The sequence below is a fragment of the Macrobrachium rosenbergii genome, chromosome 6, assembly GCF_040412425.1.
Source record: "Macrobrachium rosenbergii isolate ZJJX-2024 chromosome 6, ASM4041242v1, whole genome shotgun sequence".
Lineage (NCBI taxonomy): Eukaryota > Metazoa > Arthropoda > Malacostraca > Decapoda > Palaemonidae > Macrobrachium > Macrobrachium rosenbergii.
Window position 1 is genome coordinate 21,627,654 of NC_089746.1, and position 15,843 is coordinate 21,643,496.

Genomic DNA, 15,843 nt, shown 5'->3' on the forward strand with positions numbered 1-15,843 from the left:
CACTTACGCTTTGAAGGATACCATATTCCAAAAGTATCATGCATGTGATATTGATAAATCATTTGGGTTACGATTAGTGAAGTATTTCTAATACACGTTTTCGATGCCTGTGGTAATTGTATTGTAACATCATTTTGTAACATTAAGAGAAACCTTTAAAATGTTTACAAGATTATCTGTAAACATGCTATATGATCTTCCAGCACAGGTTGGGCTTAATCAATTTTCCAGACTCAAACTATATTTGAGCGAACTGATTATTCGGTTGCTTTACTTCATCTAGTGTTAACGTTTCCCCCTACTGATAACCCCTCCAAGAACATAAAAAAAAACCAAGAACATTAAAAAACCAAGGTTAAAAGTTCAGATCCTTTCAGCAGTAAGGAAGGTGAAAACTCATGATCACTGAAAGACAATCAATGTCTTTGATAATATTCTGTATTTTTTCATTTCGCTTTTTCCGTCCTTCCAGATTCGTTCTTTCAATTTTGGAGAGGATGTTTCCAGTAGTGAGGAATAATTTTTGCACAAGTTATGTTTATATTCCTAAACATTTCGTTACAGTTTATAATTTAGTAAAGAATATTATTTTGCATTTATATATATATACATATATTATATTGATCTATCTATTTATCTATATATATATATATATATATATATATATATATATATATATATATATATATATATATATATATATATATATATATATATTGATATATCTATATATATCTATCTATATATAGATATATATATATATAATATATAAATATTTATTGGTGTATATGTCTTATTTATATTTTCATAAATTTTGTTTCACATTTTCTTGTTTCAGATATTTTAATAATGTATATGAAGTTCAATATCCTAAGGCTCTTATTATTACACACAAAACTTATAAATATACAAATGTACATTGCATTTTACAAAGATGGGTATTCTTTTGCAGTAGATCAAATCTTACACCTCTTTCCAAGAGCTCCTGAAGTAATATCACTTTTCCATGAGAAAACTGAGATGTGACTCCACATACCAGCGAAATTTATTTCAGCATCTTGTGATCTTGTTGAAAAATAAGGATTTTATTACTAAATTCGTCATCAAACAGCTGGATATAAGTAACAGAACTTTTAAAAGTCGAACGTAACAGTCCTTGTTATCCGGATGTCCTTAATTTTTCGCCCTCTTTTGTGATTTCTAGTTCTGGCTTTCATGGTACTGGCGTCAGGATCTTGGCCACGTGAAAGCACAAGGACTCGGCACCTCCTGAGGGCGAATCCCAGTGCCACTGGAAGTATCATGGTTCCTGACCGTAGTAACAGGTTAGTGAAGGCTTAAAATTCGTTGTGACTGGTCTGCATAACTGATCTTTTTCTGTACCTTATAACATTTATCAGTATTTCATAAATATGATCAAGAATCTTTGCATTAATTTCATCTGCATTATTCTCTTTGTACATGTAAGAATATCTCATCGATTTTATAAAAAAAAAAAAATCTTTTCATCTACAGTTAATTTATTTTTCCTTTCAATCCGTCAGTACTATTTCTGCAGATGACGTCTTCAAATTGGTAAGGGCTATCCCGCAGAATAGTAACAGAGGTGTGACTGTTTTATATGGTCAGGAATACGAAGGTAAGATGATGCTGGTGACTCTTAGCCCTGAGAGGAAGATTAGAAATAAGTAGCTTGCAGTTGTTTTAAGCTCTCTTGATTATTTAACTAATGCTTTCCGCCGAACTGCTAAAGCTAGCTTCATATCAATTAAGTTTGGAAAAACGTCATTACATTTAAGAGGGCCTATTATGAAACATGCAGAGGTACAAATTACATTGTGTTTCTATATTAATGTCTTACAGGAATCTGTACTTCCTTTGATTCACAGATACAAAATATAATTTTCTTTCATGAAAATATGTTTAATAAAGCTTAACTGACCTTTTGGCTTTCAGTCATTATAAAAGCTAGACCTTTTTAGATCTATTTTTCATACAAGTATGTTTAGAGCCTTGCTAGCTTCCTCTTTTTCAGAAACAAAAGCAAGTTTGTTAACGCCACATGCATGCGTTAGGTGCAAAATCTTTCAAAACTTCCCTTATAAAACTCCAAACTACTGATTCTAAACATTCTTCCTTCAGAGGTAATAAACGAATTGACCGAACTTGTAGCTGCGGAGTTCGTCGCACTGATGAACATGGAAAATGATGGAAAGGCTGAGACCTTTCGTCAAATCTTTGATTTGTCTACGGGCAAGAACTTCCTGCTGCTTCTGGATACACCTGCTAATATAATCTGCACTTTCGAGATGGTAAGAAGGGCGTTTGAGCCTCAGAATTTGCTTCCTAATATATGGATAGTTGTATAATGTAAATATAGCAGTAGTTGCTACTGACATTAGAGGGTGTGGGGTAGGGTTGCAAAAACACTCGGCAAACTAAATACAGTAGTTGGAATAGTGTTAATCTTCACTGAGTAGATGTGGGATTAGGTAGCCTTCTGGGTGTTAGGAAGCCATTTGAGAGGAGAACCTCTTTTGTCCTTTAATCAAAGAAACAACAGGATATGGATCCCGTAGGGGGTTAGGACGGTCAGTGCACCTCATGCGGTGCCCTGTAGGCATTACTTTAGGTTCTTTGCGGCCTCTAGTTGCAACCCCTTTCACTCATTTACTGTACCTCCGTTCATATTCTTTTTCTCCCTTCTTACTTTTCACCCTCTCCTAACAGCTGATTCTATTGCAACTTCGAGGTTTTCCTCCTGTTACACCTTTCAAACCGTATTACTGTCAAATTCCATTTTAGCGCTGAATGACCTCACAGAGTCCCAGTGCTTGGCCTTTTACTTAAATATTATATTCTATTGTATATTCTTAAAAAATATATGAGGGTAAAGGCAGAGAACATATGTATAGCACCCAGTGCTCAAAACTTCTCATTGTCACCAGATGAGGAAAAAAATGCTCAAGACTCACCTGGTCAAGTGGGTATTGTTAATGGAAGGGAGCGACGCTGACAGCGGAATTGCCGGCCTTGAGGAGTTTGTCAACGAAGGCGCTCAAGTTACCATCTTCGTCAAGACTGCTGATGGACTTTTGAACTACTATCTTCCTTCTATTGATACGTACGGAGTTACTCGGTGAGTAATAATAATAAACTCATTATCAGACATATTTAGAATTTCTATCAGAATCAAACTGCAAATTGCGTAATTACATGTAGTGTCCATCTCTTAAGCTAAACAATGTCTCAAAGGCGTCCGCATATAACTGGTATCCAGTATCTTTTTGCCCGTTCTGTCACCTCATAGTCTCTCCCGTAGACGTAGAGGGGTAATGCCGTCAGTGCTGCATTACTTAAGGTTCTTTGCGACGTCCCTTCGGCCCCTTGCTGCAACCCCCTTTCATTCCTATGACTTTCATATTCTTTTTCTTCCATCTCGTTACTTACCCGCTCTTAACAATTGTTTCATAGTGCAGTTGCGGGGTTTTCCTCCTGTTACACCTTTCAAACCTTTCTACACTCAGTTTCCCTCTCAGCGCTAAATGACCTCATAGGTCCCAGAGATTGGTCTTTGGCCTAAATTCTATGTTCTTTTCTATTCTATCATCCATAGCCATAGGCCCAGAGAAAGGACGTGATAGATTTACTGGATGAAGAATAAGTGGCTTTGCCTATGATCCCGACGTCACTTCCTGTCAAAATTGACTCGAGAGACAAGGCTTGATTATTACGGTGCCATTGATGTAAGAACAACTCCAATACTTAGCAGAAAGAATACTGATCGTGTTAATTAATTTCGTTGAAGAAAAGAACCATACTTCAATTTTCAATTTTATATGTCAAAAATATTATAAGCGTCATTCTGTTGAAGGTTCAAATAAATTATGAACTGAGTATTTTAATCAGTTGATTGAAATGTGGTGGTGAAAACACTATCAGACTGATGTCACCCGAAAAGAAGCTTTAGCGTTACACTAAAATTCACATAAGACCGAATTAATTTCGTGGATAATTTGGCAAGAGGTATAGTAGGCACAAGAGCGACATATATTTGCCTTCAATAGACACTAGATCTTTAACTTCTTTAACTATCTATATGACGAATGGGCTGAGTATTGACCACACTAGATGTATCCGTACAAGAAAGGCACTTGCGAGTACTGATCGCATCTAGTTTTCTTCTATTTCATTAACCGAGAGATCAGAACTGTGATAAACAATGTCCCCTTCTGGCATTCACTGGTGGCCGCCCATAGTGATGTATTTTAATCTGTAATCAGATTAAAACTATGTAATTAGATCATTTAATCTATAATCTATAATTAGATTAAAATATATAGTGGGGCAACGTCAGAAATGTTTACCGAGACGTAAATATCTCTGCATTCTTGACAATATGCATCTTGAAGGGTGTGTTAGGGTATGATGAAAATAAGTGGAGGAAATGTGTTTGGTAATCAACTTCCAATAAATGTTTATTTTGCCATAAATACCATTATAAGAATATATTTTACCATTCGTCTATGAACGTGAAAATAAGAGAAATAAAACAATTAAGTAGTCGAAGTATATTACTACAAAAGAAACTGACAGAGTAGAGCAAATTTATTAACAAAAATGATATGTAGAACAAACCTAACGACGCGTCGCAGTGCGTCACTCTCCCACCAGCTTATTTTAACACACGCTTTGCTTCCATCACACAGACCTTTCATCGCTCTCCCTAAGTGACGTTTTTTTACCGTACATTCTCAAACCCCTCCATATTGCTTCTGTGTTGGCTGTCATAGGCGTTCTCTAGTTCTTGTACACCACAATCGTACAGCTTCTTTTCCATTTACTTTCAAACTTGTCATGTATCTGTATCATAATAAATACTGGAGCTTCACTACCCCTTCATTGTCTAAACCCTGTCTGTTCTTCTCCTATCAATTTTTCTGTCATCTTTTTTACCTTTTAGATCAAAATCTACCATACACCTTTCCTGGTATACTAAGTAGTGTTATGTCCTCTGTTACCTTCGTCCTCGCACAGTGGAGTAATTGTTCCTCTCACCCATTCCATTGGAACCTTTCCCTCGCCCAGATTTACTTTATAAACCTGGTCAGTCCCGCTTACATCCTTAGCAGTACCTTTCACGAGCATTCTCAATCTTATTCTAATCCGATCCAATTTTCAGTCACTCATCTGTGACTCTCTTCTGTCCTCCAAATTCAGCAAATCACATACTACTCTCCATTGATGTAGGACTGCATTAACTTCATACAGCGCCTCTACATTTGCATCTTTCAGTCTAAGGTCCATTTGTTCATTTTTTTTAGCTGCCTCTAGTTTCTTGTATAACAATCGTCTGTTCACCTTAAAGTTCTCGTTCACTTTCTCCCCTCTGTTCATTGAGCAAGAGGGATTCTATACTCGCATCTCGTTTATTGCAGATTTAAGAACAAAGGCCTGTGGGAAAACACAGAGGACTTGAAGGAGATACTCTCCAAAGAACCGCAGACGCCCTACAGCCTGAGTGGGCGCCATTTTAAGGTGGCTGTCAAGGAAATCATCATGCTGATCAAATTGGGCCGGATTTTTCCAGACGGGAGCGTTGAACTTCTGGCAGGTGGTGAAGTAGAAACTCTGAACATCCTGAGTTCTGTTCTGAATTTTACGTAAGTGATATTCCCCCATTCTATGGTAGGCTTAGGTATGTTTTGATGGGTAGTGTAGCATAAGGAATGGGACGAGATGCACAGCAGATACCATAAGTTGTTGCATACCATGAGCATTAATGCTTGGTCATTCCCTAGGAAAAACGAGAACGCCCAGCGAAATCGTAGTTTCATTTACGACTCTCATTGCTGAAGTTTTGATTTCTGGTTGGGCTTATGGTGTTTGAGGTAAATTAAATGAATGACATTTGTTTGAGGTAAATTAAATGAATGACATTAAGTTTAAAAATTGGTAAAATGCAAACTGGGTGATACTAAACACGTGCTCAGGTCATGCTGTCGGTTTTCATACTGCGTTGTTTTAGAAGCACTATTGATAGGCTGTACACATTTAAAGACAGTTTTCAGTGTGTTGCTCTTTCTTACATAATACTTTAAGGTAAAAATGGAGCCTTCTTGTTACATTCTTAACACCAGGAGGCTTCATTTGTGAAATCTGCGTAAGCAGTCTGTTCGAAATGATATCCATGCTCATAATTGTATGCCCAGTTCTACTCTCATTTCAACTGCACTGTACAGTTCTCTCCTTACAGATACAAAGCATACCTTTCAACAGACAATGTATGGGGAGGTCTTTTGCCGGATGGGAACGTAACAGGAATCGTTGGAATGGTGGCTAGGCGGGAAGCTGCTATGGGATTTTCAGGACTGTCCTACTCGGGTAAGTTTTCTTCGAACCTGTTGCTAAGGGTAAGATTGTTGCTTTAGTAGAATTTCTAGTACATATTTGATATTTGTTATTTGTTAGTACTAAGGGGCAGAAAAGTTCTTGGAGATTACGAGCTCTGTTGCAACGACCCACATTGGTGCTCCTATTTCTTCTGCTGGGAACAGCAAGGAAATCGGAGGAAACATGATTAGAAGGAATTCTTTTCAAATGCATAAGTATATGTTATTAAGTCTTTTCAATGCAGGTCTCCTTTTTTTCACTTACAACATATTTGTCAAATTTCTTGTCTTCCACAAATGCCGCACAAAAGTTAGGTATTGTTCATAAGGCCTCATATATTTATAACAGTGATAAAATCAATGCAAGCTGTTTTGTGCTTCCTTTACTAGAATACTGTTCTCTCGTGTGGATGTCTGCTTCTTCCAGAGATTTATCTCTTTTAGATAGAGTGGTCCGTGGTGGTAGGTTTCTGTTTCCTAATAGTAGGAGTTATGACTTGGACCCTCGACGGATGGTCTCTTGTTTGTCACTTTTTCATAAGTTGTATTTCAACAGAGATCTTTCACATTCACAATTGATCCCTGATCCCCTTACTTTGCCGAGAGCAATCAGATTCACTGAACAGCAGCACCAATATGCAGTAAATGTGCCTCGCTGTCGAACTTCTCAGTTCCAGAGGTCCTTTATTCCTCACACTGTTGGACTGTGGAACAGCCTCCCAGAGGATGTCGTGCAATTGGAACTTCAGAAATTCAAGCGAAGATGCAATGCATTACTGCACTAATACAATTCTCCTTGTATTTTAATACATCTTTATCTATTTATTAATTTATTAATTTATTTTTTCTATTTTAGTTAGCGAGATCTCCTCCTTATGTATCTCCCTTTGCCTCCTCTTAGTTCTTCCTAATGAACACCATAATATTCTTTGGAAGCTTGAATTTCAAGTCAGTGGCCCATGGGCTTGTTCCATATGAATATGCTTCATCTTTGATACCTTGAAGGACTAGTACTAAGTGAAACAGTGATTCATCTACTGAAACTGGAAAGATGAGTTTAGTACTATCGATATTGGGGATCAAATGCACTTAGGACATTTGATCCCTGAGGGGCTGGTACCAAACAATTCCTTGAAAATTTTGGGGGGGATCCCTGGTTTCACAATATTGTAATATATATATATATATATATATATCCCTGGTTTTCTAATATTGTAATATATATATATATATATATATATATATATATATATATATATATATATATATATACATGTATAGTATATATATATATATATATATATATATATATATATATATATATATATATATATATATAACAATATGTATAGTATATATATATATATATATATATATATATATATATATATATATATATATATATATATATATACAATATGTATAGTATATATATATATATATATATATATATATATATATATATTATATATATATATATATATATATACATATATATATTGCATATGGATCGTTGCTTGGGGTGTATATGTACCTTAATCATAAAAACCATTATTTTGGGTAAATAACGTCCAAATAACCATTTAACCCATGGACAACCCTCCTTAGCTTAACATGAGGTCACTTTTGGTCATAATGTGCTCCTCTTTCAAGGGTTGAAGACATCGAAAACGGGGGGTGGGGGTTGGTTGGAGGGTTACATCCCTAACCCCAAGAGTAAGCTTCCTGTAGTCTCAGCCTCCTGCTCTCTCTCTCTCTCTCTCTCTCTCTCTATGTATATATGTATATATATGTATGTATATATATATATATATGTGTGTGTGTGTATAACTGAATCACGAAAATATGGAACGTTGTGAATATATATATAAATAAAGACAAAATTCACAAAGGAAAGAGAATCTCTGGAGTGCTGTGAGGCCTTTCGACTGTTGTCCTTTACTTGTGACGACAGCCGGAAGGCCTCGTAGCCCTGCAATGTTTCTCTTTCATTTGTGGATTTTTTTGTCTAATATATTTATATATATATATATATATATATATATATATATATATATATATATATATATATATATATATACGCAAACAAAGTTTCAGGAGGTGAAGGAAAGTGAAAAATGGAGATGCTAAGTACTTTCGTCTTACCAAGACATGGGCACAGCAACTAAAGATATACAGAGACAAGGGCATATATATATGGCGGGTATAAGTCCTAAGGAAATACAAAAAAGGTTGGGAGGTCACAGAATGGTCAAAGGATTAACATCGAAATCCACCTATTGGTAATCTTTTGTATTCTATCTTTCAATTCTTTCTTGAACATATGTTTCAGTACAGGGTCAAAAGAAAATAATCCTGGGCTTACATTAAGATTTCTTACTGTAAGCGCATGATTATGTTCCAGAAAGATTTGAAAGATAGAATACAGAGGAACAAACACCGATAGGTAGACTGGGATGTTAATCTGTTGACCGTTATGTGGGTGGTAGACTGGGATGTTAATCTGTTGACCGTTATGTGACCACCCAACCTTTTTGTATTCCCTTAGCATCTTCATTGTTTCATTTTCCTTCATGGTTGAAACTTTGTTCATATAATCACCATGTTTTTACCTTTTTGTGATTTAAAATCAAGCACACACACACACACATTACACATTATATATATATGTATTTGTATATATATATATATATATATATATATATATATATATATATATATAGATATACAATATATATATATATATATGTTTGTAAACACATATATGTATGTAGTACATATGTATGTCTATATATATATATAGATAGATACATACATACATAAACACATACACGAACACACACACACATATATATATATATATATATATATATATATATATATATATATATATATATATATATATATATATATATATATATACACAACTAGAAATCACAGGCTGAAAAAAAATTACTATTACTTGAAAACAACAGAAAATTTAATTAATTCTTGAGTTAAATTATTGAACAAAACTAAATCACAGAAACTTTAATTTATCAAGAAATTAAGTTAATCAAGCAAAACTTAAACTATTAAGAATTACACAAGATTTGAAAAGAAAATCTTAGTAAATGAAAATTAAATCAAGTATGCAATGTTAAATTATTAAGAAATATTTAAATTGCTAAGTAAATAAATGTTAAATTACCAGTATATAAAATGTGAAAAATCAAGAGATTGCAAATACAAGAACACACAAAAATACACAAAAGATTTACCAAAACAATTTCACTAAGGCAAAAATCTCTCAATATACCTTATTATACCATGGTAATAATAAGTAAAATTCACTTTACCTTACACAAGCTTGCAAAAACTTTTGCAAAATCACCTGAAATGCAGCTGCCTGAGATTCACAAAACAAACTTTTTTGTTAGGTGCCGTTACACACTTTTCCTACATTCAGATCTCAAAATCTAAGGTTAATACCAGTGACAACACAAATCTTTTATGTTAATAATTTCTCTCTTTTGAGGAAAGAGAGAGAGAGAGAGAGGGAACCATACGAATAGTCTCTAAAATCAGAATGAATCAAACTTTAGGATTCCAGCAAAAAATGAAACAATCAGTTGACGTCATTGCCAGAGCAATGCAATCTTACAAAACATGATGTAATCGATTGAGACATATGCATTTACTCTCAAAAAGGCGCACGTCTTTACCAGAAAATCATATGGGATGAAGCTCTTAACGAAATCTCAACACAATCAAAATAGACGGCACCTGGCTAGTCAAAAACGGCACGCTTTCAAAACAAGACGAAGAACCAAAGTTGGTTTCCAGAACAGTACAAGAAACATTGCGAAATCATTCGTCTTTATCATATGAGACAAAACCTTACATGAACAGATTGCCATTCCCTTGCTTGTTAACGCGTTATCTTTCGCGACGACAACTGAACCAAAACACGACATATGAAATCACGAGTACAGAACACTAGTTGCTGGGGGACAAAATGAGCAATCACATACTACTTTATTATTAAAATGTATTATTAATTCTAAATTACACTGTTAAGTTATCTAAATCACTAACTCTTTTGAGATCTGACATTACACTACCTATGATATTTCAACAGTTATCACCATTACCCAGAATACATTATAACTAGAGTAGTAAACATGAAAATCATGGAATGCTATACATACTAAAAGGCAACATCATGAAAAAAAAAAAAAAAAAAATATATATATATATAATATATATATATATATATATATATATATATATATATATATATATATATACATATATATATATATATATATATATATATATATATATATATATATATATATATATATATACATACATACATATACATACATATACGCATTGGATGCATGCACATGTGCCACATGTAGAGTGAACCGACTTCATAACATTACTCATATGTCTACCAGGACTAATTGCGCATTATTTCCCTCGTTTCACAGATAACAGAATGAGAGTTGTGGACTTCACTGCTACCTACCACACTGGACGATACTTGTTACTGTCAAGATCTCCTAAGCAAAAGAACAAGGCTCTTTCAGTTCTCAGTCCCTTCGGGCTCGAGGTATGAATCTAGCATTTCCTATTGCATTTGCGCATGTTACTTCTTTCTGCTGTTTTATAACGCTTAAACGCTAGGCTTACTTTGTATTTTCATTATTTTTGTACCTGAAAAATTATTCATTCACCATGTAAATCCCATAAGGGGATAGTGTCATCAGTACACCTTACTATGTTTAACTGAATTGATTTATATAGATTTTAGGCCTATGCCAAGCACTGGGGCAACTAAGGCCATTCAGCGCTGAAACGGAAATTGACAGTAAAAGGTTTGAAAGTGTAGCAGGAGGAAAACCTTGCAGTTGCACTTGAATCAGTTGTTAGGAGAGGGTGGACAGTAAGATGGGAGAAAGAGAATATGAACGGAGGTACAGTAAAAGGAATGAAAGCAGTTGCAACTAGGGGCCGAAGGGACGCTGCAAAGAACCGTAAGTAATGCCTACATTGCACTGCATGAGGTGCACTGATGGCACTTGCCCCCTACGGAGCATGTTGCACTGAAGGCATTAATTTACTTATGGATCTTTGCAGCGTCCCTTCAGCCCCTAGCTGCAACCCCTTTCACTCTTTTTACTGTACCTCCGTTCATATTATCTTTCTTGCGTCTCACTTCCACAATCTCCTGACAATTGTTTCATAGCGGAACTGCGAGATCTTCCCCCTGCTACACCTTTAAAATTTTTACTCTCAATTTCCGTTTCAGCGCTGAATGACCTGATAGGTCCCAGGGTTTGGCCTTTGGCCAAAATTTTATATTTCGATTCCAATTCTCCATGCAAAGACAATTTTGATTGCATTTTACTCAGTCGGCTGTCAGTGTGACGCCACTGCAGGATTCAAAGTTGAATAAACAAAGCAGGTAATATGGACTATTACAAATAAGACGAAAGTTCACCGGATGATGTTGGAAATTGAGTGTGAACCCACCCTTTAATTGTCGCCCTGATTAGGTCCCAAAAAACCTGGTCGCTATCCTAAGGGACCGGAGGCAGTAACCGGAATTTTGGGTACCGTAAAATCCTGTTTTAGAGTTTATTTTATACTATAATACCAGATATCTTTTATCTTTAATGAAAAACTTGTTTTGATTATCAAAGCTTTAATAGTAATCTCTGCCACGTAAGCATAGGCCTAATAATAATAATAATAATAATAATAATAATAATAATTCGTATTAGTGACTTCTGTCTGCTGTCCATTATTATTATTATTATTATTATTATTATTATTATTATTATTATTATTATTATTATTCTGAATAATAATAATAATAATAATAATCATTCGTATTAATGACTTCTGTCTGCTGTCCATTCATATATCCTTAGGTTTCTTTCAGAAGTAATATTACACCAAAATATGTTATAACCAAAACAAATATCGGAAACCACGTATACTGTTTTCCTTTTCCACCTGCTTTAAGGTATGCGCCCTCGTGTTATGGGGTTTATTTTATATTTTCGACTAAGTAAACATGTTCATAATTGGTGACTATAATTATCATTGCTTTGCTGCTGTTGTTACTATTATTGAGGGTAGATTTAATTATAACTATATAAGAAACTGTCGTCTAATATAGTAAGTGAAGAGTGATATGGGGTAAGTCAAAAGACTTGAAAATCTTCCAGCTGGTGAGATGACAGAAGAATGACTTTGCAGGTTACGCACATCTACGCGTATTATTTCACAACTGGGCCACTTTCACTCAGATACCGATTTTCCTTTTCTCCACGACAGATCTGGGTCTGCATTACGTTGACTGTTTTGCTCATGGGACCCGTCGTGTACGTTATGTCGCATCTCCTCAATAAGTTCGTGGGGGCTGACGTGAAGATTGACTTCCAGTGGTTTCAATTCAACACTTTTCGAAACATTGTCAATCAGGGCAACCTGATGACTGAGGACGCGCTGCAAATCCGAGTGGTTCTCTTGTTCTGGTTTTTCTTCTGCGCAGTAAATGCAGGTACATTTTCTTTGTAAATCACATCGACACTGAACTGCAGATGTTACCTTACACGGAGAAATACCTGGATTGTGTTCCTTGGCTAATAAGCACGCTTGATAATCCGGCGTTTAAGAATTGATATACCATTTTGTCAGCAAGCCTAAAATGTCCGATTTTCGGGTGGGTCATTGTTCCCTATGGGGTTATCTTTAATGATTTTGTAAAGTATTCTCAAGGAAACATGTAGATTATACGGAGCAGCTCAATTCATTTTCGAGTGCTAATCAAAAGGTACAATTCTCATGACCGCAACATTATTGGCAAGACATCCCACCCTAAAGTAATTATAGATGACAGTTGTCTCACCACGCTAAGATCTGCATTTCCATATTCGTGTTTGGTTATAATTTTGAGCTGAGTGACTGTGCGGTATTTTTCTTGAAATCTGGCCCATAAGGAACTTAGAATGTTATTGGAGGCGTTCTATTAGAAGATGCATTAAGAAGAGAGTTAAATGTTCTAGAAAGACTTATCCTGCAACCGGTATTAACATGAACTTGAAAAATTTTGTAGGAAGACTTTTTCGGGAAAGTTACTTAACCAGGAACTCGCCTCTTATTTTGTGGGGATGATTTTTTGACAAGCTGTTAAAACTGGGGAATTCGATTTATATACGATAAAAGTAAGAAATTCTGTTTATGTATGATGAAACAGGAACTCCATATATGTATGACGAGACAGGAATTTTATTTATGTATGACGAAATTGAGGAATTCTTTTTTTGTATGACGAAACTGAGGAATCTGTTTGTGTATGACGAAACTGAGGAATTCTATTTGTGTATGCTGAAACACAGGAATTCTTTTTATGTAAGACGAAACAGGAATTCTTTTTATGTATGGCGAAACTAAGGAATTCCATTTATATATGACGAAAATGAGGAATTTTATTTATGCATGACGAGGCTAAGGAATTTTATTTATGTATGACGAAATTGAGGAATTCTTTTTATGTATGACGAAACTGAGGAATTCTTTTTGTGTATGGCGAAACTAAGGAATTCTATTTATGTATGGCGAAACTGAGGAATTCTATTTATATATGACGAAACTGAGGAATTTTATTTATGTATGACGAAACTGAGGAATTTTTTTTATGTATGACTTAAATGAGGAATTCTATTTGCGTATGACGGCCTTCCTGCAAGTTTAATTAACCAGGGACGAGAAATTTGGAAATCTGCGTCCACCAGGAACTTGAGGAATTTTGTAGGAAGAAATGTCGTCAAAGTTATATTATCAAGACACGTAAGATTACTGTAAGACACTGTAAGACTACTTACTTCTTCCAGGGAATAGGTTTGTTTCTTTGGAGATAATAAGACACTGGGATAAGGGCCGAACCCATAGTGATTTAATGAGTTTTTTACAGACTCGCTGAGTTTGATTTAAATTTGATGCGGATATTCTCCAGTTGCTGGAGGAACGTCAAACACACACACCTTTACACTCCCATATACTTTATATATATATATATATATATATATATATATATATATATATATATATATATATATATATATATATATATATATAAATATATATATATATATATATAAGTTCATACACACACACACAAATATAAATAAATAAATAAATAAATATATATAAATATAATATATATATATATATATATATATATATATATATATATATATATATATATATATATATATATATATATCTTCATATTTGTGTGTGCGCGCGTGTTATGTAAAAAAACATTACACATTTCGTCGGCAAACGTCCTATTAAAAAGAGTGCCAGCTCTTGCACGTACATGTTGATGTGATAAACTGAGATTTTTTCATTATAATTAACCCAGATATCATTAAAACATTTGTATAAATACACTAGATTAATGATCATCTATCTATAAACGTATTTCCTCTTTGCAGCATTGTACTCAGGAATGTTAACAGCCGTGTTGGCCATCCCAGCCTACGAGACTCCCATAGACTCATTGCAAGACCTCCCTAGGGCCGTCAAAGAAGGTTTTACTGTGGGGACCTTAGGAGGAAGTAACTATGAAGCTCTTTTTAAGGTACACATACTAAGCCATTTCATCTTAGATCCCCATTGCCCATGGTGTCTCAGGGGGTGGCCTAGCCGTAACCCACAAACTTTGGCAAGGACGACTATGAAAATAACTAACTCCACAATAAAGCCACAGTGCATATCCTCTTAAACAAAAATGACCAAGTAATAACAATGTGAGGGAAACGAAAACGAAAAATATGAAGCTTTAGCACATTTAGCTAATAAACAAGAAAAACAGATTGGGGTAGATGTTCAAGGAAAATGCTTAAAGGTCAAAAACTGGAAAACACAAAATAATGTTATTATCATCCACGGCTTTTACCAAACTAATCATAATTTTCTCATGTCTTTTCAGTCCGCTACTGAGGGGGTTCTCAAGCAGACCTGGGATCTTTTTAATCATGAAGACAGGTCGAAAAGTTTCGTTGACAACCTTTACACCGGAGCCAAACGGGTTGGTATTTCTAAACTGATTCTTTAATGAGGAACACCTCTTCTAATTTTGTTTTTATATTCTTAGCTAGAAAAGACTGTGTTCTTTTCAAAACTATCAACCTGCTGTTGCTGAGAAGGGCAAAACTGCTGGTACTTGGATCCTGAACAGTGATGTTTTTTTTTTTGTATGAAATAATATACATGTACATCTTATTATAGGTTTGGAAATAATTTATTGGATATTAATTTTTTTAGCAAGATAAAACTTTTTCTCAGAGAGGTTGGTGGCTTAAGAGAATAATAAGGAACGCCACTGCAGCATTCATTTTCTGACTTCTGTGTCAAGAGACAACTACGGGCCTAGAAAGGTGCAATA

At 34.7% G+C, this 15,843-nt stretch overlaps 1 protein-coding gene across 2 annotated transcripts in view; it reads left to right on the forward strand.

Annotated features, from left to right (window-relative positions):
- Positions 1-374: 374 nt before the first annotated feature.
- The window catches only part of LOC136839309 (probable glutamate receptor), a 28,062-nt gene continuing 12,593 nt past the window's right edge, over positions 375-15,843 (forward strand). The window contains exons 1-11 of one of the 2 annotated variants that reach the window (XM_067105180.1): positions 375-531; positions 1,205-1,325; positions 1,545-1,639; positions 2,143-2,312; positions 2,949-3,139; positions 5,439-5,663; positions 6,257-6,384; positions 10,871-10,992; positions 12,726-12,951; positions 14,891-15,036; positions 15,388-15,486. In XM_067105180.1, the coding sequence (XP_066961281.1) occupies positions 399-531; positions 1,205-1,325; positions 1,545-1,639; positions 2,143-2,312; positions 2,949-3,139; positions 5,439-5,663; positions 6,257-6,384; positions 10,871-10,992; positions 12,726-12,951; positions 14,891-15,036; positions 15,388-15,486 (1,656 nt within the window). In that variant the 5' untranslated portion in view covers positions 375-398. The remainder of the gene's footprint in view (positions 532-1,204; positions 1,326-1,544; positions 1,640-2,142; positions 2,313-2,948; positions 3,140-5,438; positions 5,664-6,256; positions 6,385-10,870; positions 10,993-12,725; positions 12,952-14,890; positions 15,037-15,387; positions 15,487-15,843) is intronic. The other variant, XM_067105179.1, reaches the window with a different exon arrangement.